The sequence below is a fragment of the Miscanthus floridulus genome, chromosome 7, assembly GCF_019320115.1.
Source record: "Miscanthus floridulus cultivar M001 chromosome 7, ASM1932011v1, whole genome shotgun sequence".
Taxonomy (NCBI): Eukaryota; Viridiplantae; Streptophyta; class Magnoliopsida; order Poales; family Poaceae; genus Miscanthus; species Miscanthus floridulus.
The window spans coordinates 48,617,698-48,641,019 of NC_089586.1; the positions used below are offsets into that span (position 1 = coordinate 48,617,698).

The 23,322-nt window shown below is 46.8% G+C and overlaps 3 protein-coding genes across 3 annotated transcripts; all 3 read right to left on the minus strand.

Annotated features, from left to right (window-relative positions):
- Positions 1-612: 612 nt before the first annotated feature.
- LOC136465481 (uncharacterized) lies at positions 613-2,622 on the minus strand. Its single transcript, XM_066464195.1, has 3 exons — positions 2,597-2,622; positions 2,332-2,425; positions 613-2,199 (listed from the first exon to the last, which is right to left on the minus strand). Exons 1-3 carry the CDS (start codon positions 2,620-2,622, stop codon positions 613-615), a joined length of 1,707 nt encoding a protein of 568 aa, XP_066320292.1.
- Positions 2,623-17,379: 14,757 nt separating this feature from the next.
- Positions 17,380-18,210, minus strand: LOC136465482 (uncharacterized). Its single transcript, XM_066464196.1, has one exon. The coding sequence runs from the start codon at positions 18,208-18,210 to the stop codon at positions 17,380-17,382; it is 831 nt and encodes a 276-aa protein (XP_066320293.1).
- A 783-nt stretch (positions 18,211-18,993) lies between these two features.
- On the minus strand, positions 18,994-22,423 carry LOC136463190 (cyclic nucleotide-gated ion channel 1-like). The gene is made up of 6 exons (XM_066462208.1): positions 22,052-22,423; positions 21,714-21,926; positions 20,996-21,276; positions 20,801-20,912; positions 19,978-20,214; positions 18,994-19,692 (listed from the first exon to the last, which is right to left on the minus strand). Exons 1-6 carry the CDS (start codon positions 22,421-22,423, stop codon positions 18,994-18,996), a joined length of 1,914 nt encoding a protein of 637 aa, XP_066318305.1.
- Positions 22,424-23,322: the final 899 nt, after the last annotated feature.

A 23,322-nucleotide genomic window follows, 5' to 3' on the forward strand; every position in this document is an offset into this window, starting at 1 on the left:
CCATTAAAAGATTCAACTATAGAAAAATACCATTGAAAGCTTTCTACGTCGTAGGCCTATTAACTCAACATTAACTTCTACTGAAAGGTTCATTTGAGCAACCTTTCACACCCGATTCATTTCAGCAAACACGTAAAAAAAAGCAAACACTGAGTAGCCCTCCAAACCTGACTGCAGCATTATGTTGTTGCATTGCCTAAACCCACAGGATATAACACTCGTCAAGGTAGAATTTTCAGCATGATTTCTTTAGAAGTTCTAGCAAGGTTTGTTCAGAAATTACACACATATATATAAGACCACAGTTCACACACTACAGTACTAATATAGCTAATTCATCTACTCAATGATGAGCCTCCGATTGATTCCACCGGGTGAGATTGCAGCCATCCTTCTAGTTGTTACACCTGGGCTAGTCGGATAAATGGATGACATCCTTCTAGTTGTTACACCCAGGCTTGAATGAGGCATTGGAGAGGGTTCAACAGTTGCTTTAGATGTCCTAGCATCAGTTGTGGAGGCTCCAACAGATTCATAGTTGTTTATCCTACATTTGAAAATTTGAATTGGTAAAACTACTTTTTGAGCACGTAAAAGAAACAAAATATTATATTACCTTTGTTTTTTCCCTTTTTTTGGATGAGGTGGTGGAAGTTCTTGTTCTAATTCAGCTTGAGTAGTATTACAACCCTTCTCTATATGTCCAAATTGAAAACACCTTTTGCATTGGTATGGTCCTCTTTTTCCTGGCTCTCCTCTGGCCTTTACTCTTTGTTTCCTTGGTCTACTGGCAGCCCTTTGTAGTGGTGGAGGAATCATTTCAAAACCAAGATTAACCTTTGGCCATTGAGACTTGTCATTCATAGGAGCGATTTGAAATTGGTAAGCCATCTTGAATCTCTCCATAGAATAGTAATCATGTACAAAATCCTCAATGTTTAGTTGCCTCACTTTCTCAAATAAGTATATAGCATGAGTGCATGGTTTTCCAGACACCTCCCATTGTCCACAGCCACATTCTCTTTTCGAAAGGTCAACTGCATACTTCCAAGTTTTTCCTTCCTTCGTTGTTCCTAAAATTTCAGCTGACATTGGACCACTTTTGTTGATATCATATTGTAGCCCTCGACTCTTCATGTTTAGCTCATGTATCACACTAGGGAGGATGTGCCCTTGAAGTCTGCCGGCTATCTCTTGCCTTGTGTAGATTTTCTCCATGATCTTCTCTCTGATCTTATCCATTAGATCAACAACTGGAAGGTCTTTATAATCCTTAATCCAATTATTGAAACATTCAGATATGTTATTGTTAACATAATCAACTTTGCATTCTTTGGAGAATTTAGATCTACTCCATATCAGCTTGTGATGGTTGTCTAAAAAGGTAATTGCTTTAGGACATTCAGTTCCAATTTTCTCCAACAATGCATCATGCCTTCGAGCTGTACATGCCCATGCAAGAGGCCACATGTATTTCAACACCTCACCTCTGAATTTCTTCCTAAAATTAGCCATTAGGTGCCTAAAGCACTCACGGTGCTCTGCATCACCTTTGAAGACTTTGTTGACACCATATGCTAATCCTTTGCACGCATCAGTATGGATTATCAACCCAGGTGGAGTACCAATTGCTTTCTTCAAGTTTGCCATGAACCATGCCCAGTTGGCATTTGTTTCCTTATCAAAAATCCCATACGCAACTGGATACATCCAGTTGTGTCCATCAATTACAGTTGCTGCAGCCAATTGTCCATTATATTTTCCAGTCAAGTGAGTAGAATCGACAACAAGATATGGCCGACACCCTGACAAAAAACCATCAACACATGCTCTAATGCACACAAACATCCTTGAGAAATGTATTTTGCCTTTGATCTTCTTGCAATCAATCTCAACAATGCTACCCGGGCATGTTTCTTCTAGAGCTGCTTTGAATCTCCATAACATTATGAAACTCTCCTCCCAAGTGCCATGAATATCATCCATTGCTGATTTTTTCCCAGACCACACTTTAAAATATGACAACTCAATATTGTAATTCTTTTTCAATCTTCTCTGTAACTTCTTTGCGCTAAGAGTGGGATCTTCTTTAATAATTTGTTTTGCTCTTTGAGATATCCAGGCTGTAGAAGCTTGATGGCCTTTCACCGTTTCTGAACTAGGACAAGTGTGATCATCCAATTTTGAGAGTTTGACCACCTGCAAATAAATTTGATTATAAGCTACAGCTTGCAAAAAAAATATCATTGTACAACGAATATTTGATTATAAGCTACAGCTTGCAAAAAATGTATCATTGTACAACGAATATCATTGTACAACCCAGCTTACATTTCTGCCCCTAATGTAGACCTTTTTACCATGTACAATACTAAAGTATGAGTTCACTGTGACCTCTACTCTACAAGCATTCTTTGGATCAATCCTGTGATATGCAGCTCGAAACACATAGAACAAAGGGAAAACAGTAAGGCCCAATTTCACAAAAATAAATCAGGTCCTCATTCAGTACGTTTAGATAGCTATGTCCACCCTAAAAAAACCCAGCAAAATAGATACAAATGGGAAGAATGTAGAATGTGTCCAAGGAGATTACCCTTCTGGAATTTCAGTAGCATCCATCTTCAATCAAATCCCTAATCTCTTGTCACAGCACTACAAAATCCCCAATACCTAGGGTTCAGACCTTGAGAAGAGGACAAAAAAAATGGAGAACAAGAAAAGTAGGGAAGAAGAGAGGCTCACCATGGAGGATAGGCCTGTGAAGTCACTACCACTGCTGTCGTCGTCGAGGGGAGGAGCGCTGTCGCCGAGGGGAAGACCGCCGCTGCGAGAGAAAGAGCGCCGCTCGAGGTCACGCTCAGGTCCGAGACCTTCTCAGGCTACGTGCGTTTCTGCTGTTGGCTCTGTTCTTTTTTTATTTTTCCCTAAAAGCTAACGTGCAGTAAACGGGGATGGTAAAAGATATAACGGAGAAAGCTTTCCATGGTACTTTTCTGCAGTTGAATCTTTCGGTGGTAGTTTTCTAAAGATCGGATCTTTTAATGGTACTAAGCTAATTTTCCCTCTTTGGAATCTGTGCTTTGTGCTGCGGCCTGCGGGTGGAGCTGTGTAGAGGCCTGGAGAGATAGGGGCGTGCATCATAATCACCGTACTTCCTCCGTCACATAATAGGAATCATTCTTGCTTTTCCAGACGTTAGTTTTTTTTTACTTTAACTAATTATATATAAAATAATATTAATATTTATAATACATAATTAGTATCATTAGATAGATCGTTGAATATACTTTCATAATAAACTTATTTGGAGATATAATTGTTGTACATATTTTCTAGTCAAAGTTAAAAAAAGTTTGACCTGCATGTATCCTATAACGACTTAAATTATGGGACGGAGGGAGTATGTTGTAAAAAAAAGTTCTCTGATGCGTGTGAGTACATGGTGAAAAATAATTACAATCTCTGATTTTTGTTTTTCTGTGGTGCTTCTACGGTACATAATACTCCCTCTATCCATAAAAGAATACAATTCTCAATTTTCGAGAAGTCAACTGAATTTGTATAAAAAAATGTATTAACATTCATGATTCAAAATAAGTACCATTAGATTAGTTATAGAATATATTTTTATAATAAATTTATCTGAAGATATAAATGTTAATATTATTTAAAATAAACTTGGATGAACTTGGACTAGTATGATCGGCACACTTTCCATAATTGCATTTTTTTTCCAGACAGAGGGAATACATAGATCCGCCCTTAGTGATGACATAGTGTGCAAAATGATGCAAGTATTTGTATTTGTACATGAATGAAAGCTTCATGTATTGAATCATGTCACTCTATCTATCAAAAAGAGCCATGTTAGGCCTTTTATAGACTATAGTGCTAGCGGTGCCGTCGCTACTCTTGGAGTCTTGGGTTGCATTGGTAGACGTCACCTACTAGGTCCCACGGTTAAGTGAAACAAGTAAACATTTAAGCAACTAATTATGGCTTTAAAAACAGTAGGAGATCTTGGAAAAAAATAGCAGCCCCCGGTCCATAATGAGATGGCACTAATTCTATTTTTTTTAGTTATTACCCCGGTCCATAATGAGATGGGACTAATTCTATTTTTTTTTAGTTATTAGGCATCAGCGCCCAATTTTTCTAGCTATAGTTGGTTAGGTTGCAGTGTGCACAATGATGCTCAAATACTGTCTACCCACTTAGATCACACTTCAAGCCAACACTACAGGGGTGGAGTCTTATACATAATCATAAATATGATATAGCTCACCTCTTGTATATTTATATAGTACCAATACCATGATATTATTTCATAGGAACCTAAAAGTCTACTATTGCATATTACTATATCTCTGGTCAATTGATTTTATAGTTTTGGGTATTCAGTCGATGGATGTTTATATTTAAGATGGTATATATGTTGTCCCCCACTGCCCCCCGTGACAGTCATTTAACATCCATGATGTTGTGCATCGGGAACGGCTAAAGAACACTTTTCTCTTAGTCTTTTTGAATAAGCCAATTTAGTTAAATACTCCCTCCGTACTAAAAAATAAAGTTGTTTTAGACAAGGCTTAGGTCAAACATTGGGAATATAAATCATGAATAATTTTTAAGTCGTTGAGTTTGGAAATGTGAAAACCATATGTATAGATTTGTCTTAAAAAATACTTTCACAAAAATTTACATATATCACTTTTTGATAAATATCTTTATAAAAATAAGTAGTCAAACTTATGCTTTAGAGACCGTGTCGCTATCCAAAACGACTTTATTTTTTAGTATGGAGGGAGTAGATAATTTCGTTTTGGATTTAGGCCCTGTTTGGTTACCCCTCCTAAAAGCTTTAGGAGCTAAAATCTGGATAGAATCTGTCTAAAGAACCAAACACCCCCTCCTAAAACCTCCTAAAAGTTTTAGGTGGCTGTTTTTTCTTTAGGAGCTCCACTCCCTCCTAAAACCTCCTAAAGTCCTTTCTGGACCCCCACTACCCCTCATTTATTGCCCCCTCCCTCTCTCTCTCCTAAAGAAGAGTAAAATTGTCTTTGTTCAACAACATTTATTGTTTTTAGTCAGTTTTAGGAGGTGTAACCAAACACTCTATTAGAAGGTTTTAGAAGGCTGTCTAAAACTTTTAGGAACTAAAATTTTAGGAGATTGGAACCAAACAGGGCCTTAGTCTACGTATGTGTCCTGTAATTTCAAAGGGTCAATCAAACATATATTATCTAGATTCATATGTATATTTTATTTCAATTCTGTTCATTCTGCATTTTTTGGGACTTGCATTCAAAAGTCAAAAAAGTTCATAATAGCCGTGGATGTCAAGGAACTCCACTCAAGGCGCTCTCCAAGTACAAAATATGCGCAGAACTTCAAAGTAAAAAAAAGGGACAATTGGCCACAGGACATGCCAAATGAGCACCGACGGCTGGTGGACACCGCAAATGCGCCAATTTGCTGCTGGCCACTGTGTTTCCACTTTGAGTTGCCAAAAGACACCGCACCCCGGTTTGAGCCAAGAGAGGAGAGAGAAATATTCATTTTAGACATGTGGTGCCCTCGAGCCAAAACGGCAACCTGGTCTGGTTTGACCACATTTAACCGGCCCGACCCGGCAGTTAGGGTATCGACGCCCTCCCGCCTTCCCTCTCTTCCCCATCCCCTTCTCGCCCGCCGCCGCCGTTCACTCCATTGTTCGTCGCCGCGCCGCCGTCCAATCCATTGAGCCCCGCCGCTTATACCTCGAGCCGAAGGCGTCATCCGCCATGTGGAGTTGAGGAGGATGTCGTCCCCCATCAGGAACCCGAAGATGCCATCCCCAACCCGAAAGACCGCGCAGTGCCCTGGGTCTCCGCCTAGGGTTTCTCAATTGAAATGGCTTCAAAAAGGGTATGATATCTATCTTCTCTGCTTGTCGATCGATTTGTTTGCCTGCGGATGCGTTAGAAACGTGGCAGATTTAGATTAGAGTTGATTTTGGTTTCACTTTGTTTTGATTTAGCATGGATCCGAGCTCAGCATGTAGATTGGCGATTAGAGTTCCTGCTTATGTAGAGCAAAGACCGGATGGGCTCGGTGACTATCATGTTACTCAGAGTTACATGCGTGTGGTGGATAAGGATATTTTCAACTGGATGGGTTTTCGTCAGCTGCTCGGTGAGGAGATAGTTCATGGTCAAGATCAAGATCTCCATGTCTCCTTCTTTGACACAACCAAGAATGAGACAGCCCACATAAATTCTGATAGTGCTCTGCTGCATGCATTTGATGTTTATTGGGATAGTAGGAAGCTGCCACTACTGTAGATGTTATTGACACAACTCCTTGGAACACGGCTCGTGTTGATGCTAATCCTGTTCAGCATGCTAATCCTGTTGAGCATGATAATCTTGCTGATGATGAAAATGTTGAAGTTGCTATGCCTTTAGATGTGATTTACCCTGATAATTTACAAGCTCCTACTGCTGAGTGTCCTTCTAGAAATACTGAGCCTGATGACACTGCAGATGTTAATGCTCATGACACTGTAGAGTTTGAGGCTGATGACATTGCTGACCATGATGAGAGTGATGAGAGTGATGAGAGTGATGATGCCCAGGATGATGAGAATGATGACTGGGGAGAGAAGGATGAGGTTGAGTATGTAGGAGTGGATGATGAGAAAGAGAAGTACCATGATGAGCTCAATGATGATGGTCAAGAGGATTGTTCTTACTATCCTGACACTGACCCAGAGGATGATGACCCACTAGAGGTGGATGATGAGAGGGGCTGTGAGAGTGTGCTGCATGTCACTGACGTAGATAACCCTAAAATAGCAGTTGGTGTTACTTTTGAAGATGGTTTATGTTTTAAGAGGTGTATTAGGCAATATGCTGTGCTTAATGAAGTTGAACTTGCAGTTCCTTATAGTGAGTCAAGGCGGTACCGAGCTTACTGTAAGGTAGAGAGGTGTAGGTGGAGGATTCATGCATCTTAGTTATCAGATGGGAAGACATGGCAGGTATGCACTTTTTCATTACTTGTTTATGCCATGTTTCATTGATGTAGCTGTTTCACTAACTCTATATTATTTCATTACCTTCATTCTTTGATGGTTGCAGATTAAGAAGATGCCACACAAGCACAGATGTGCCGGCATAGGGAATTTGGAAAAGAATTGCATGGCTACCAATCATTGGGTGAAGGACAGAGTTATCAATTGGCTAAGGGAGGACCCAACTATTCAGCCTAAAGCTCTAAGGAAACAGTTGGAGGAGAAGTACAACATCAAGGTGAGCAAGTACGTTGTTTGGGACGGTAGGCAAATGGCATTAGATGAGATTTTAGGTGGATGGGAGGACAGCTTTGTCCATGTGTTTTCTTGGAAGAGGGAGGTTGAGAAGAGGTGTCCTGGTAGTGTTGTAGAGATTGAATAGGAGCTTGTGAATGAGAAGAGAAGGTTTTGTAGGATGTTTGTAGCACTGAAGCCATGCATTGATGGCTTCCTTAATAGTCACATTTGCCCAAAATCTTCAGCAATGGTTTAGAGGAGAAGTGTTTGAGAAGAACTTGTGGCCTGCATCAAGGTGCTACAGAATGACAACACATGAGAGGCATTGGAATGAGATGCACAAAGCATGCCCAAAGGCAACTAACTGGCTGCTAGAGAACCACAAGCAGCTATGGGCAAGGGCCAAATTCAACACAACAAGCAAATGTGACTATGTCACCAACAACATTGCTGAGACATTCAATAGTTGGATCAAGGAACACAAGTCCTTACCTGTTCTAGACCTCATGGATAAGATAAGGCAGTTGATCATGGAGAGGTTCTGCACTAGGAGAAACCTGGCCTCAAAGTTGTCAGGCTTCAAGATTTTGCCTCATGTCATGAAGGTTCTGCATGAGAAAAGTAGATCCCTTAACTATAGCATACATAGGAGTGGCCCAATGGTTGGAGAAGTAGGAGTGAATAAAGACCTAGTTCCTTGGAGATTCATTGTTGATTTGGACAACCATGAGTGCACATGCAGAGGATGGCAGCTCACTGGACTCCCCTGTGTGCATGCCATAGCTTTCATTGGCACAAGAAGGGTCCTATTGGAGGATTTTGTGCACCCTTACTACTCTGTGCAGAAGTTCATAGCAGCATATGCATCTGCTGTGCCCCCAATGCCAGACAAGGAAGAATGGGAGAAGGTGGACCTTGGCTTCAAGCTACTTCCTTCTTTATGCTATAGAGCAGCAGGTAGGCCAAGAAAGAGAAGGATAGTTGGCTCTGAAGAAGGTGGGACAAGCAATAGAGGCAAGAGAAGGTGTAAAAGGTGTGGTGGATTTGGTCACCTACAGAAAACCTGCAATGAAACTATCCATGAGGCTCCATCTGAGGCTCAGTTTCCTTGTATTAAACTTGGGATTGCAAGATAACTGTCTTCCATTCATTTCTCAAGCCATTACAAAGTTAATCTTGCTTCTGCATTAAGATGCACAAGACAACTGCACAAGACAACAAAGCACACAACTCCTACAAACACACTGGCCACATTCAACCACCTATCCACTCTCTACTGCCCAGCTATTCTACTGACATGGAGACTCTGAGCTTCAACAGAATTGCCCAGGGCCAACAGAGACTTCTCCAATGCCTGGACTCCGGCCGTCAATGATGCAGCATCGACGCCATCACTCATCGGCTTCCACATGAAGAAAGCGCACTTGCTGTTGCCCTGTTCAAGCAGAGATTTCGGATGAACCCTAGATCTGGAGTTGGCGTTGATGAAAATGAACAACATGAAGTACAAAAAACTCACCCAGTCCCGATTCTTGCAAGTGTAGAACTGCTTATCTGGGTTGTTTGTGGTTCTGGAGGTCCGCTCCACAATGGTGGCCGTCCGGCAGAAAGGGCACAGCGGCTGCCCACCCGTTGGCGGCTGTCGACTCGGTCCGCGCGAACCTGTCGAGGAGGAAGCGCCGGAGCCCGTCGCCATCTTCAGGCCTCTGCTTGCCCCCACCGGCCTGCTTGACAATCCCGCGCCCGCCAAGCCTGCGCCACCGCCGCTGTCAACCAAATCGCCACCGCCGCCGACTTGGAGAAGGGGATGGGGAAGAGAGGGAAGGCGGGAGGGCGTCGATACCCTAACTGCCGGGTCGGGCCGGTTAAATGTGGTCGAACCAGACCAGGTTGCCGTTTTGGCTCGAGGGCACCACATGTCCAAAATGAATATTTCTCTCTCCTCTCTTGGCTCAAATCGGGGCGCGCTGTCTTCTGGCAACTCAAAGTGGAAACACAGTGGCCAGCAGCAAATTGGCGCATTTGCGGTGTCCACCAGCCGTCGGTGCTCATTTGGCATGTCATGTGGCCAATTGTCCCTAAAAAAAGGGCAGGGGGGTGGCGGGGATTTGGAACGGTTTTCCTCAAATAGTAATCAAACCTGGTTTTCTCAAATTCCAAGAGCACATCTTCCATTGATCCAAGTCCGAAAGCAATAACAAATCAAGGCATTACTCTCATGAGAAAATTAAGAAATCTCCAAGACGCAACGCAAGAGGTAATATATGCAGACAAAACTTATATAGCCACACGGTGCTCCTTTGTTTGCAAGAGCCTCTTTATTCTAGTCTTGGGAATATATGTCTTTCTGCCCAGAACAGATCATCTCCTGTTTACTTTTGTTATCTACTAACGATGGACTACACGTAAAGATTGATTCCTCACTTTATTTAATTTTAAATAAGGAAATTCTGTGAAAGATCTCCGATCCATTGATTCTTCCCTTTATTTTAAAGAAGAAACTCTGTGAAACTTCTCCATTCAAACTTGGCAGTTTACTCGGTTCTCGTGGAACTGAAGTGTTGTAGTGTATCCTTGAAATTTCTGTAAAATCCGCCCATCCTTCCTTGATTGCTGAACCTTTCTCTCAGACACGTCAAGTCCTAGTTTGGATACGAAACCAAAGGAGTTTGGAAGAAAATAGCCTGTTGATTGTGCTTTCAGTTGGCTCCAATAACTTCGAAAAGTAGGTAATGAAAGGGCGATCAACAGGATAGCATATGAAAAAGGACTCATTCGAAGAAAAAAATGAAAAAGAGATTATTCCCCGCAAAAGGAGAGGCTCCATGAAAAGGCTATTGCAAGGAAAAGATAAAAGAAAGTTCTCTCAAAGCACTATGGGCTTTGTGTACAGATTACTCCCCGCAAAAGGTGAGTTTTGTGTACAAATTTGACTGTGGGCTTTATATTTTCTCGATCACGTAAAAGATTTGCGTGTTTTTGTATTAAGTGGGGAGAATTTGATTACAGGGGTTGGGGGGCTTTAGAAATTTCCATTAAGCAAATGCCCTCCCGAAAGTTACACTCGACTACCGTATTACTCGTTGAAGAAGACAACCTAGGCTCTTCGCGCCGGCTTGCACCCACAAGTCAGCTTCGCGCTTGATGAGCTTGAGCAGGTCGGGCACCTAAGTGCTTGCTCCGCGGAAGCACCTTGCTCCATGGGCTTTATATTGATTTATTAGTTATGGATTCAGCGTGGAAAGGTGAAGGCGCTGGCGAAAATCAAATTCTTCTTCTGGCTTTGTCTCATAAACGAATATGGACTGCGGAGCGGCGATGTCGGCATGGATTGCAAGATGAGGACGCCTGCACATTCTATGACCAGCATGCAGAGACGGTCAGCCACTTGCTACTGGGATGCCCTGTCACTCTGTCAGCAGGCAGCTGTGGTTCTTAATCGCAGGGCTTCCGTGCACTGTCTGTAAGACTCCTATTTCCACTGTTGAAAGGTCCTTGTTTGGTTTTGGTAATTGAGTGACAACTTAGGTGGACTAATTGTGTTTATGTGAGATACACAGGTGATTAGTCCACAGGTACATGTGTGTGAGCAACATATGCCATGAAGGTGAAAATGGCTTGGAGATGTTGCAAAGCTCACACATGTGATGATGAAGGAGCTTAAATGCACATGAGACATGACATTGAGTCATGTGATCAAGGTGGAGAAGATCAAGACAAGACTTGGTTTGATGGACCGGTTGCAAGCGTGAAGGGCAAGTCGAAGGCTTTGGAGTGATGGACCGCGTGGCGGTGAAGCTTGAGCAAGACTTGGCGCCGATGGACGATGGCAACGGTGAAGAGCAAGTAGAGTCAAGATCGATGAACCAATATGATCATGTGATGATATGAAGTGGATCATATCACTGTTGATCGTGTTGGTGCATGTGTTGCATCGACATTGAAGGAGATGGAATAGAATGCGCAAGGCAAAGGTATAACCTAGGGCATTTCATTTCACCGGTCATAGGTGTGTAGAGAAGTTTATGACTGGGTTTAGGATAGATGGCCGTACTATCAAGAGGGGCAAACTTGTTTGCATATCGGTCATCTAGTGCCACTCGAGTGATCTAACTTTGCATTGTCGCTAGGATCGAGTGGCGTGGCAAGTTGAGTGGCTAACATCCTTTGGGAAATGATTGTGAAAATGCTAACACACATACACATGGTGGTGTACATTTGATGGTGTTGGCACATTTACAAAGGCGGTGGTGTTTGCAGGGCTGAGATGGGTTTGGGTCCCTCTCTCCCTCCCACCGAGCTTGTGAGGCGGGATTCGGCGCTTTCGGGAAAATGGAATGCCTATTTTCTATTGCGCCGGATGCAAATTCTTGTGGTTAGCACACTTGAGCAAGGGTGAAGAGAATGGAGAAGATGCTGGCGTCGGTCAACTGACCGGACGCTGGATCTAAATGCACCGGACGCTGGCAGGCTGCGTCCGGTCGCGCTGACGTGGAGTGTAGCAGTAGCTGGAGAGTGACCGGACGCTGGCTGCGTCCGATCGCGTTCGACCGGACGCGTCCGGTCATGCTCGGGAGCTTACTGGAAACGACCGGACGCTGAGGGTCCAGCGTCCGGTCAGTTGAAGTGCTGCGTCCGGTCGGCAGATGACCGTTGGGATCGGAAGATGACCGTTGAACGCAGGGGACACGTGGCGAGTATCGCGTGACCGGACGCTGAGGTCCAGCGTCCGGTCGATCGGACCGGAGCGTCCGGTCGGCCCGAGTTTTGCCCAGTGAAGGGGTAACGGCTCTATTTGCCCATGGGGTTATAAATAGAGGCCATGGCCGGCCTTGGGCCGGTAGCTGAGCACACTAGAGCCTTGGTGGCTTGTGTAGTAGTGCTTGGGAACCCTCCATCTCACACATACATGATAGTGTTCATCCGATAGTGTGAGAGAGCGATTCTAGTGCGATTGCATCGTGAGGTTGCATCGAGTGGCACTAGGTGATCGTGTTGCAAGCCGATGGTGCTTGTTACTCTTGGAGGTTGCCACCTCCTAGACGGCTTGGTGGTGGTCTCCGTCGAAGCCCGCAAGAAGATTGTGCGGAGCTCCGGAGAAGAGCTTGTGAGGGGTACTTGTGCTCGCCCCGCGGGAGCCGCGAAGAGCAACTCTAGTAAAGCGTGTCATTGAGCTACCCTCACTAAGGGGTGGGTTCTTGCGGCGCCCGACGTGCGGGCTTAGCGGGTGATGCTAATTAGCCGCCGAACCACCAAGTGAGCGGTCGACACAACGGGGACTAGCGTGTTGACAAACACGTGAACCTCGGGAGAAAAATCATCGTGTCAACCTTGTTCTTCCCGTTGGTTTGCATCCCCATTACACAAGCTTGCAATTACTTTTATATATATTAAGCTTGTGTAGTTGCTCTTGTAATTAGATAGCTTGTGTAGCTTGCTAATTACCTTCTAGCTTGTGTAGCATAGAAGTAGCTCCCTTGCGTGGCTAATTTGGTTTTAGTAACCTTATTAGTCACATTGCTTAGTTTGTGTAGCTAAGTATTTGCGCTCTCTAATTAGGCATTAGTTGCCTTGTTATTGAGCATTGCTAGTGAGCTTAGTTAGCTTTGTGCTTTTGCTTACTAGCATGTGTAGGAGCTCCCTCATTGCTTAAAGTACTAGTGGCATAGGATTGTGTGACCTTGCTCCTAGAATTGTTTAGGAGAGCTCTAGCTAGTCCGGCACCTTAGTTGCATAATTAGTATCTTTGCAAGGTGCTAGGAAACATATATAGAGGGGTGTAGTCTTGGCTAGACCGATTGTTTTTATTCCGCATTTATATCGGTTAGCCGACGCGATTAATTTTAGAAAAGACTATTCACCCCCCTCTAGTCCGCCATCTCGACCCTTCAACTGTGCTTAATGAAATAATACTGGCAAAATGCCTGTTCGAGAAAAAAAATCAGCGTGGAAAGCGTATACTAATCCACGCATTCCATATATCTAAAGCCCATTTCGTCATGTACAGATAACCAACCAATAAATGGGTAAAACTGATTTACGTTATTCGATCAAACCTGACAGCTTCAGACCATTTGGTGTCTTGCTATTACAGCATCCAATCATAGATGCTGACGATATATTAACAAGATCTATCACTTGATGCTTCTAAAAGGATTACAGGTTGCCAGCTGATGAACGTTGTTTGCATTGGTTTTTATGCCTGTGGTTGCTGGTCGTTTGTTTCTAGTAGTCTGTGGCGACGGCGGGATTCCTCGCACCTAGCTCTGATGCCACTTGCCAGTCGCGAGAAGCGAGGAAGGCCATCGCCGAGCTCTGGCGAGCGCCGAGGACGAACGAGAACACAAGAGCAAACAACTCAACGCGAAGTCTGGACACAGGTTTTGGTGCTGCAAAGCGCAGCGTTTTCTGATGCATTGTATTCTATTTATTGGAAGCAAAAAAATCATGCCGAGCAAAGCGCGCACGACACAAGGAGTGTGCGCGTCCATCCCCACGCACTGCATCGCCGGCCATTGCTGCATGCTCCAGTTCGTGGCTGAGCAAGTCCCAGGCCACGACGTCCTAAGCGCGCGGAGTCCACAAGCCGGATCCTGTGCGCATGCTGCTGGATAAGGGAAACATGCAAACTAACTATATTTAGCATATAGGAGTATCTAACAATTCTCCTCCTACTCCTAATGTGTCTGCTGTACATTGTAAACACCAAGCTTGGAACGTAGTTCTCAGAAACGTTCACGCCCCAGAGCTTTGGTGAGGATGTCCGCCAGCTGCTCCACCGTCCCAATGGACTGAAGCTGAACCCTGTTCTCCTCGACACATTCACGAATATAATGAAATATGACGTCGATGTGCTTACTTCGGTCGTGGAACATTGGATTCCTGCTGAGTGTGATGGCAGACTGATTGTCGATCTTCAGTGAGACGGTGCCCGCCTCCTCGCCTTTGAGCTCTGCAAGAAGGCGTGCGAGCCATACTCCCTGGCAAGAGGCAGTAGCTGCAGCTATGTATTCTGCCTCACATGAGGACAAAGCCACAACGCGCTGCTTGTGTGATTGCCAGGTTATCACGTTGTCGCCGAGGAAGTAGACGACTCCGGTTGTGCTCTTGCGAGTATCAATGTCGCCGGCCAAGTCACTGTCGCTGTAGCCGACGAGCTGTGCCTCCTTCTTCCTCTTGTAATGACAGCCAAAATGCAGAGTGCCGGCAATGTACCTGAGTACCCTTTTGACTGCAACCATGTGCTCGGTGGTGGGTTTCTCCATGAACCGGCTGATGTATCCCACCGAGTACGCGAGGTCTGGCCTTGAGTTCACCAGGTAGCGGAGGGAGCCGATGATGCTACGGTACATGGTTGGATCAACAGATGGAGCAGAACTTGACTTACTGAGCTTCAGTCGTGGCTCCATGGGGGTGTGGCTTGGATTGCATCCAGCCAAACCAGCATTCTCTAGTATCTTCGCCACATACGCGCTCTGGCTGATGGTGATACCAGCCTTGGTCTGGGACACCTCCAGACCCAGGTAGTAATGAAGCAGGCCGAGATCACTCATCATGAATGTTGCCTTCATCTCCTCCTTGAACTTGTTGATGTCGGTGGTGTTTGCGCCAGTGATCACCAGATCATCAACATAGACGTCGACGACCAGCCGGCGGTCGCCCGTTCCGCGCAGGTACACAGCGTGCTCGGAGGTGCTCCTCTGGAACCTCAGCTTGATCAGTGATGAATCAAGCTTAGCATACCAGGCACGACGGGCTTGGCGCAGGTCGTAGAGTGCCTTCACCAGGCATAGGACCTTGTGCTCATGGCCACGCAGTACGAACCCTGGTGGCTGCTGGACGTAGACCTGCTCCTAGAGTACGCCATTCAAGAACGCGGACTTGACGTCCATATGGTGCACTGCCCAGCCTCGTGAGGCGGCGTGAGCAAGCAGCAACCGTACGGACTCAAGCCGCGCCACCAGAGCAAAAACCTCTTCGAAATCAATTCCTTGCTGCTGCACGTACCCTTTGGCGACGAGATGAGCCTTGTGCTTGGTGATCATGCCCGTCGCGTCCTTCTTGGTCTTGTAGACCCATTTCAACCCGATCGGCTTCACACCTGGGGGAGCTTGGACCAACTCCCATGTACCGCTTGCCTCGATGGATGTCATCTCATCCAACATTGCGTGGCGCCAATGTTCGTGACGCAGCGCCTCCTAGAACGATGACGGCTCGGCGTCGCTTGCCAGCATCAAGTGCTCCTCCAGGTCCCGTGTTGCGAACCCAGGCGGAGTTGCATGCCCGATGACGTTGTCGATGTGGCGAAACCGGAGGGGCATGTCGTCGTCGTGGTCAGCGTCCAGCAGTTCGCTGGCTCCAGTTCCAGGCGACGATGCGAACTCGATGTCCTGATGTGGCACCGGGCTCGACGTCGCGAACGCAGGGGCACTGGTCGTGGGAGTCACCGTGGACATGTCCACGGCTGATGACGGCGTCGATGCTGAGGGTGTAGGCGAAGCAGTTCCTGACATCGAGGGCGCAACAGCTGCTGTTGTAGTAGTGGTGATCACCGCAGGCTCCAGGGGCTCGGATTCCTCGATGACAAAGCCATCGGGATCGACGTCATGGTCAGCGGTCCATGCCACTACCCTACTTTGTCAAAGATGATGTCGCGGCTGATGTGGATACGCCGGGTCAATGGATCGTAGACCTGGTACGCCTTGGAGCCGGGTTCGTAGCCAACGAAGATCATGCGACGGCTGCGATCATCCAATTTCTTTTGGTTTGGTGTGGTCACCTTGACATGGGCGACACACCCGAGCATGCGGAGGTGGTGCACCACCGGCGCGCTCCCTGTCCACAGCTCGTACGACGTCTTTCCCCCGATGGCCTTGTAGGAGGACCGGTTCAGGAGATACACGGCTGTCGCCATGGCCTCCCCCCAGAACACGCCAGGGAGAGCCTTGGCCTTCAACATGCTACGCGCCGTGCCTACGACAGTCTGGTTACGACGCTCCACGATGCCGTTCTATTGGGGCGAGTACGGCACCGTGAGCTCGCGCCGGACCCCTAGATGAGCGCAGTAGTTGGTGAAGTCTGCCGCGGCGAACTCGCCCCCACGATCGGTACGCAGGGCGATCAGTTTCTTCCCGGACTTGCGTTCAGCTACAGCTTGGATGTTCTTGATGGCGGCGGCGGCAGCATCCTTGCTCGGCAACAGGGGCGATCCACATGTAGCGTGAGTAATCATCGACAAGCAAAAGAAAGTACCTGTTGCCGCTCGGTGTTGGAGGCGTGATGGGGCCGCAGATGTCACCGTGAAGAAGCTGCAATGCCTCGGTCGAAAGCCCGAGCGCCTTCTGTGGGAACGGCGCCCGACGCTGCTTGCCGGTGAGACACGCCTCGCAGACCTGCTCTACCTGTCTGAGTAGGGGCAGGCCACGGACCAGCCCTTCGCGTGCCATCTTCCGGAGCGCGGCGAAGTTGATGTGGCCAAACCGCGCATGCCACGTCCAGGCTGCATCATCGTGGTGCACGGCCAGGTAGACTGCCCGTGCTATGGTGACGTCGAGCACGTACAGTCGGCCTAGACTCCGTGGGATCCTCACGAGCAGGCGGCACTCCTCATCCCATACACGCATCACGCCTTCCTCCACGAGCACTTGGAAGCCACCTTCGTCGAGCTAGCCGACGGAGATGATGTTGGCGGTGAGGCGCGATAGATAGTAGACGTTGGGGAGCGACTGGTGCTCCCCGTTCTTGCAGGTGAAGAGCACGGTGCCGCTCCCTTCGATCCGTGCGATGGAGCCGTCGCCGAACCTGACGGAGCCGATGACGCCAGTGTCGAGGTTGGCAAAGGCAGCCTTGGACCTGGACATGTGATTGGAGGCGCTAGTGTCCATGATCCATCGCTTCGAATCCGGATCTACGTCGGAGTCGAGTGCGGCGAACACCTTGCGCTCGATGAGGTGCAAGACGTGGGTCAGCGCCGGTGCGGGAGCTTGGTGTGGCGCCAGTGGCGGAACTTATGACGGCACGTCGGAGGGGAACGAGGCGATGGCCATCATGAGCGTGGCCTCCTCCTCTTGGGCCAGGTGGGCCTGCTATTGGGCCGGCTCCTCCTTCTTATTGCTACGGCAATCATGGGCCCAGTGACCCTTCTTGCCGCAGCGTTGACATGGGTCCTCCGGAGGGGCGCGGCCTGAGTTCGCACCATTTCGAGAGTCGCCGCTGCCGACGGTGCCGCGACCGCGGCCTCGGCCACGGCCTTTTCCCCGGCCGCTGGAGCCAGAGCCACGCCGGCGGGACTCCGTGTCCTTGTACTTTTCGGCCCACTGTTCCTCAGTGAGAAGCAGCTTGCCGCTCGCGGTGTGCGCCGGGGCGGGCTCGACATCGTCGGCCGCCTTGAGCCTTCCGGTCACCTCTTCAATCGACAGCTGAGAGATGTCAAGCAAGGTTTCGATTGAAATTACGAGCTGCTTGTACCACGGGCGGACGACGCGCAGATACTTGGCCACCACTTTCTCATCGGGCTCTAGGTCGTCGAGAGTTGCCAGACGCTGCACGATCCCCGTCAGGCGCAGGGCGAAGTCTTCGATGGGCTCGCCTTCTCGGAGTGCGATGGATTCATACTCGGCGTGGAGGGTTTGCGCTGTTGCCTTCCGCACCCGGTCATCGCCGATGCGGAGGGTCTTGATGGCCTCCCAGGCCTCCTTCGTGGACTCCTTGGCCACCATGATGGGGACCATCTCTGTCGGGACACCGCTGCAAATCGCGTCGAGCGCGCTGCGGTCGTCGTCGTAGTCCGCGTCGTCGAACTCGACAACGTCCCACAGATGGCGGGCCTGCATCTTCAACCTCATGCGGAGCGACCACTCGTGGTAGTTCGTCCACGTCAGCTGCGGCCAATTGCCGGAGCTGCTGCCCTCTCGCATGATCCGCTCAATGACGACTTCCCACGGACGGCGTGTGTCGCGGGTGCGCGAACGGCGTGCGCCGCGCGTGCGCGAACGGCGAGGGGGAGAGTGAGTCGGTGAAGGCGTGCGTTTCGGCGTCTTGTTGCCGGAGCCGCTGGAACCGCCGACCGTCTTCTTGGAGTCATCCTTCTTGCCGGCCAGTGAACGGCCACGAGGTCTCGTCGGAGACACCATGGCGACGGCGAGATTCCTCGCACCTAGCTCTGATACCACTTGCCAGTCGCGAGAAGCGAGGAAGGCCGTCGCCGAGCTCTGGCGAGCGCCGAGGGCGAACGAGAACACAAGAGCGAACAACTCAACGCGAAGTCTGGACACAGGTTTTGGTGCTGCAAAGCGCAGCGTTTTCTTATGCATTGTATTCTATTTATTGGAAGCAAAAAAAAATCATGCCGAGCAAAGCGCGCACGACGCAAGGAGTGTGCGCGTCCATCCCCACGCACTGCATCGCCGGCCATTGCTGCATGCTCCAGTTCGTGGCTGAGCGAGTCCCAGGCCACGACGTCCTAAGCGCGCGGAGTCTACAAGCCGGATCCTGCGCGCATGCTGCTGGATAAGGGAAACATGCAAACTAACTATATTTAGCACATAGGAGTATCTAACCGTTTTTGTATGAGTGGTGTTGGTGTGAGTGGTGTTTTTTTACTCGGGTTTGGGTCTTTCTGGACTTGTGTATATTTTTTTTTCTACCTTAATTAAATGATGCGTAGGTCTCCTATGTGGTTCGAGAAAAAAAAGGTCACACTATTCTTCAGCGAAGAAGTTGGGTTCTGCTGGCTTCTGTAACAACAGCCTTGAAGACACTCTTTCCAGCAAACGGCCCTTTCGGGCAGCGTTTCTCCGTAAGATCCGTACCATGTTGGAAGCAAAATGGGCAGCGTAGAGCGCCGCGCCAAGACTGGGAGAACTAGAGGCGTCAGTCACGATTGCTGCTTGGAACATCCTCTCCTTCTCATGCAGGCTATCCTCCAGCTTCCTTCTGCAATACCTGTGCCAAGCTGCCTGTATGAAGCAAGCAGCCCACGTACGCCATTGCTGGGAGTAAAATCTGAAGGTGTGCCGGAGCTGCTTGCTGTGGAGCCTCCTGTACTGGTTGGCCACAAACTTCAGGTGATGAGCCCTCAAGGCGAAACCTTCGAGCTCCGACAGCGTCTTCACCGTCCTGGTTGAGCTGGGAAGGTTTGAGCCCGAAGCAGGATCCAGAGCCCATGTGAGGAGCTCTTCGCCGCAGAAATCGCCGCCTTGGAGAACATTGGAGTTGAAGAAGCCCGTTCGCCCACCGTCTGTTGTCATGCTTTCAAGTCTCCCTCCCATGATGAAGAACATCTCGTTGACTGGGTCGCCTTCGCGAATGATGCAGCTTCCTTCTGTGTACAGCATGGGTTTTACGCGATCACACATGGTGTCTAAGAGCTGATCGTCCATGTTTTCGAACATTGGAACCTGCAACACCAGATGGAATTAATGTCAATTAACTAAATTAATTTCTTTGGTCGATGATACATATTATCTAGTTATATTCTAAACGCTAAATGTTAAATGGGAAATGCGGCCGATTAAATGGAAATTGATATACCACTGTGTAACGTTTAAATGGTGTGTAAATCATGTAGCCATTGTCATCGGAATCATGATGGGTTTGAGTCTCACGTATTGAATGGGACAAAGATCAAAGCAATTCCTTATGACTATCAATAAATAAAGCTTAAAGGTATAGGGAAGTAGTACCCTCATGAGAAGTGATAGACAAAGATGACGCTTTATATCCCTCCTGAGATCCTTAGGAAGATTTATAAGAAGACCCTCTTCATCCACACCTTGTGTTTCTTGCCATCTATATTGATCATGACGCAATATTCGTTGCTTGATATGCTCTGGAAGTAATCTGTATGCCATCCATTGCTCTGTGTCACGTCTTATCACTCTCATTTCCTCTATATACCCATAGGCTGATTGTAAATAGGTCTGCAACAATTCAATCCAACCAAGAAAAAGAAAATAAATTTGGAGAAATATGATCAGGTCAAACATCATCACTAGTTATATAATTCAACATGTTGTCCAGACTTACTCCTTAAACAATGACCTCTTGCATATAGCTAGCATAAGTACAACGAAGTCAAAACATACGGAATCATTTTAAGGATAAATCTCTATGGCCAATTCTTATAGAGAAATGGGTTTTCATAGCTAGCTCATTCAGGATTGTATCAAAAATGTCACTTGAATTTCTTGCAAACAATGAAACAAAGATCTTAAAGTTGATTTAGTCCATGCTATTTTGATAAGAGTTAGATAATAGCCAAGCTGGTACCGGTATCAATTAGATTAGAGGCAACAAACATGATTATGTTGTCCAGCATAAGGCCATGAGATTCTTTATAAAGGTCTTGGAAGGCTAGAATCCCGAAGGATGAGCCTACTAGGAGCGACATCATCTCTAGACAGCAAATACAGAGCTACATAACATCTACTTTAAATAAATTGACACTTAATCTAAAAGCACAGATAACACTAAAATTTCATAAATGTTTAAAAGTTAAAACTGTACCTGCACATTTCCTATAAGGAGAGCAAACAAAACTAAACCTGACATTGAGACAAAAACAGCAAACAGATTCTCCCATATGTAAGTGCTTGTTTTAAGGTTTTGACCATAGGAACTGCAATACAAATGGCAACACATAAGTACAAGTCCCAGGGCATTAGTCTTTGGTGGTGGTGTGTGTGTGGGTTGGTGGTGTACCATAGATTTTGTAGCCCCCACCAGAAGCAGTAGAATAATTTTTCGAAGAAATCTGTTGATTGTGAAACATTCTGGAGAACTGGTAGATAAATTCCAAAGATTGGATCTACATCAGCACCGCCATTTGTTGAGCAAGCATCTTGTAAGAAAGTATTGTTTCCAAATGCAGTACTTCCACAATATAGAGTTGCCAGATCACAACCATCCTGGTTATTACAAGCTTCTCTCCAACAGGTGTCTTCTCGTTGTATGGCAAGAATGTACCAAAGAGCCCCAAGGACCTGTAAGAAGTCAATGCATCGGTTAGTACTATCTTGGTCATGCACAATGTGATATGTAGCAAGATTAATTGTGTTAATCTATCTTGAGGCTTAGCCTGTGTGAATCGAGAAAAGAATGAATAGTTTCAGATGAAAACCCTTTTTTAATGAAGAGAGAAAACACTGTTCACTTTGCTAAAAAGACAATTATTGTTGGTTGATTTGTTGTGAGAGAAAAACACTGTTTCTTCGCTGAAAAAGTACAGCTTATAAGACAAGCGAACAAAATATGAAATTACGAGTAGGTTGCAATTATTTAATTTAATTGTGCCTGCCAAGATTTGACATCGAGACCTCTAGCATGCCGTGGTTCAGCCCAAAGACTAAGATGATAAGAAAAAAAAGGTGTATAGATCACTTATATTTCAACAGTATTGATAAATGATTAGAGGACTTACATGACTAGCAAGTATGTAAACTAGAAGGTTAAAGGCAGCACCCGGCCATGCCGTATCCATTACTGTACCAGCTGATCTCGTGATTTCAAGGTAGAGTGGTATTATTCTGGTCAGTCGGGGCACATATTGGAACAAGATTATGAACATCAATATGTTTTTTGCGGTCATAATCTTTGAACCTTGGAGACGTGGCCGCACTAACCACACAAAAACCTGATAGAAAACATCAAGGTCAAGTGCAGAGTTAAGACATCCTGATATCCTTAAAATTGTGGAATCAATCTTCTGTGTTTTAGTAATAGTAAGTATAAGACCATCAGAACTGAAAGATAGGGTACCTGAGGAAGGGGCAGAATAGCTAAGATATCAATCAGAAAATATGTCGATAGATACCGCTTTGCTATTGCCAACATGTCATCAACCAAGACACCGCGACCAAGCGCTCTAGAAGATGAGGGAGCTGCGAAGCCTGTCCTGAACTGGAATATTACGCGAAGTAAATAGAAGATATCGGTGAGAGAGCGCAGGATGCTAGCTATCTTTTGAAGATTGTCATCCAGATACAGGCAGCTGTTGTCGCCATCGATCGCCGGGGCATAGAAGAAGAGCGAGTCCACGGAGACTGAAACAAGGCATGATATCACAAATATCTTGTTCCATTTCTGTAGAAATGGCCCCAGAGGATCAAGAACTCTTGCGCTGGGCTTCATTTCTTTCTTTCCTTTTTACAGCGCAGGATGCTAGCACTAGCAGGTTACAATGTCATCCGATCCAATGAACTGCTCTGATCTCCAGTTCTGAAACCCTGCACGTGCTGCACACGAAATTTAGTTGTCAGAGTAAGACATTTCGACAAAGATCGATCACCAATCGAAACTTGGGGATTCAGTCCACTCCAGTGTGAACTTGATAGAGCTGACAGACACAAAAGATTGCATTGCAATGCATGAATGCAGGATAGGATCAGAGAAGCTTACTCCTCGCAGTCGCAATGACAGTGCCATTGGTTCCTCACTTCCGGCGGCAAGGCAGAAACAGTTACTCCATTCGTGAAGCTTACGCCTCTCTGAATGACAATCACCTGCCAAAGTGCCAATCGCCGACGTACGGAGAACAAAACCTCGAAAGAATCAGCTTTTCTTTCGAGGAGGCGTGGCGGCCGAGGTGGCGGAGTTGGGAACGACGGAGCAGGGACGTGGATGTGGACATTTACAAAGGACAAGGGTCGACGAGGTGGCGGAGAAGACCAAGCTCAACGGACAGCCTTGGATAGTCTGCTTCGCCGTGCATGCTGGACTCCTGGACTCGATTTGATTGGGTCAGCATGCGCCAGCAATCCGAGGGCTTCCAGCTTCTCCTGCTCACTTGGCTCTGCTGTCCACTGGACACGGAACAGAATGGCTAATAAATAGCGTCTGATGTTGACAGTAGCGGACCAAGAACGGAGCCTGAACTCTTTTTCTTTATTTCTGTCGTCAAATAAGCTGATAACACGGTAAGATTTGATAAAACATATGATTGTTCACATGACATAAGAGATATTTTGAAAGACATGTAATTTATAGGCCAGAACAGTCATTGTTCTAGCCAAAATTCAATTGATTGTTCA

Bases quoted from the DNA above. Each gene is read 5' to 3' on its own strand.
- LOC136465482 (XM_066464196.1), bottom strand. From the start codon at position 18,210: ATGCGAGAGGGCAGCAGCTCCGGCAATTGGCCGCAGCTGACGTGGACG.
- LOC136463190 (XM_066462208.1), bottom strand. From the start codon at position 22,423: ATGAAGCCCAGCGCAAGAGTTCTTGATCCTCTGGGGCCATTTCTACAG. The intron at 21,277-21,713 runs GTAAGTCCTCTA...GACTTCTTACAG, and splicing joins TTTACATACTTGCTAGTCAT to GTCCTTGGGGCTCTTTGGTA. The intron at 20,913-20,995 runs GTACACCACCAA...TTTGTATTGCAG, and splicing joins TGGGGGCTACAAAATCTATG to TTCCTATGGTCAAAACCTTA.
- LOC136465481 (XM_066464195.1), bottom strand. From the start codon at position 2,622: ATGGATGCTACTGAAATTCCAGAAGG. The intron at 2,426-2,596 runs GTAATCTCCTTG...TGCATATCACAG, and splicing joins GCTACTGAAATTCCAGAAGG to GATTGATCCAAAGAATGCTT. The intron at 2,200-2,331 runs GTAAGCTGGGTT...ATTTATTTGCAG, and splicing joins TCTACATTAGGGGCAGAAAT to GTGGTCAAACTCTCAAAATT.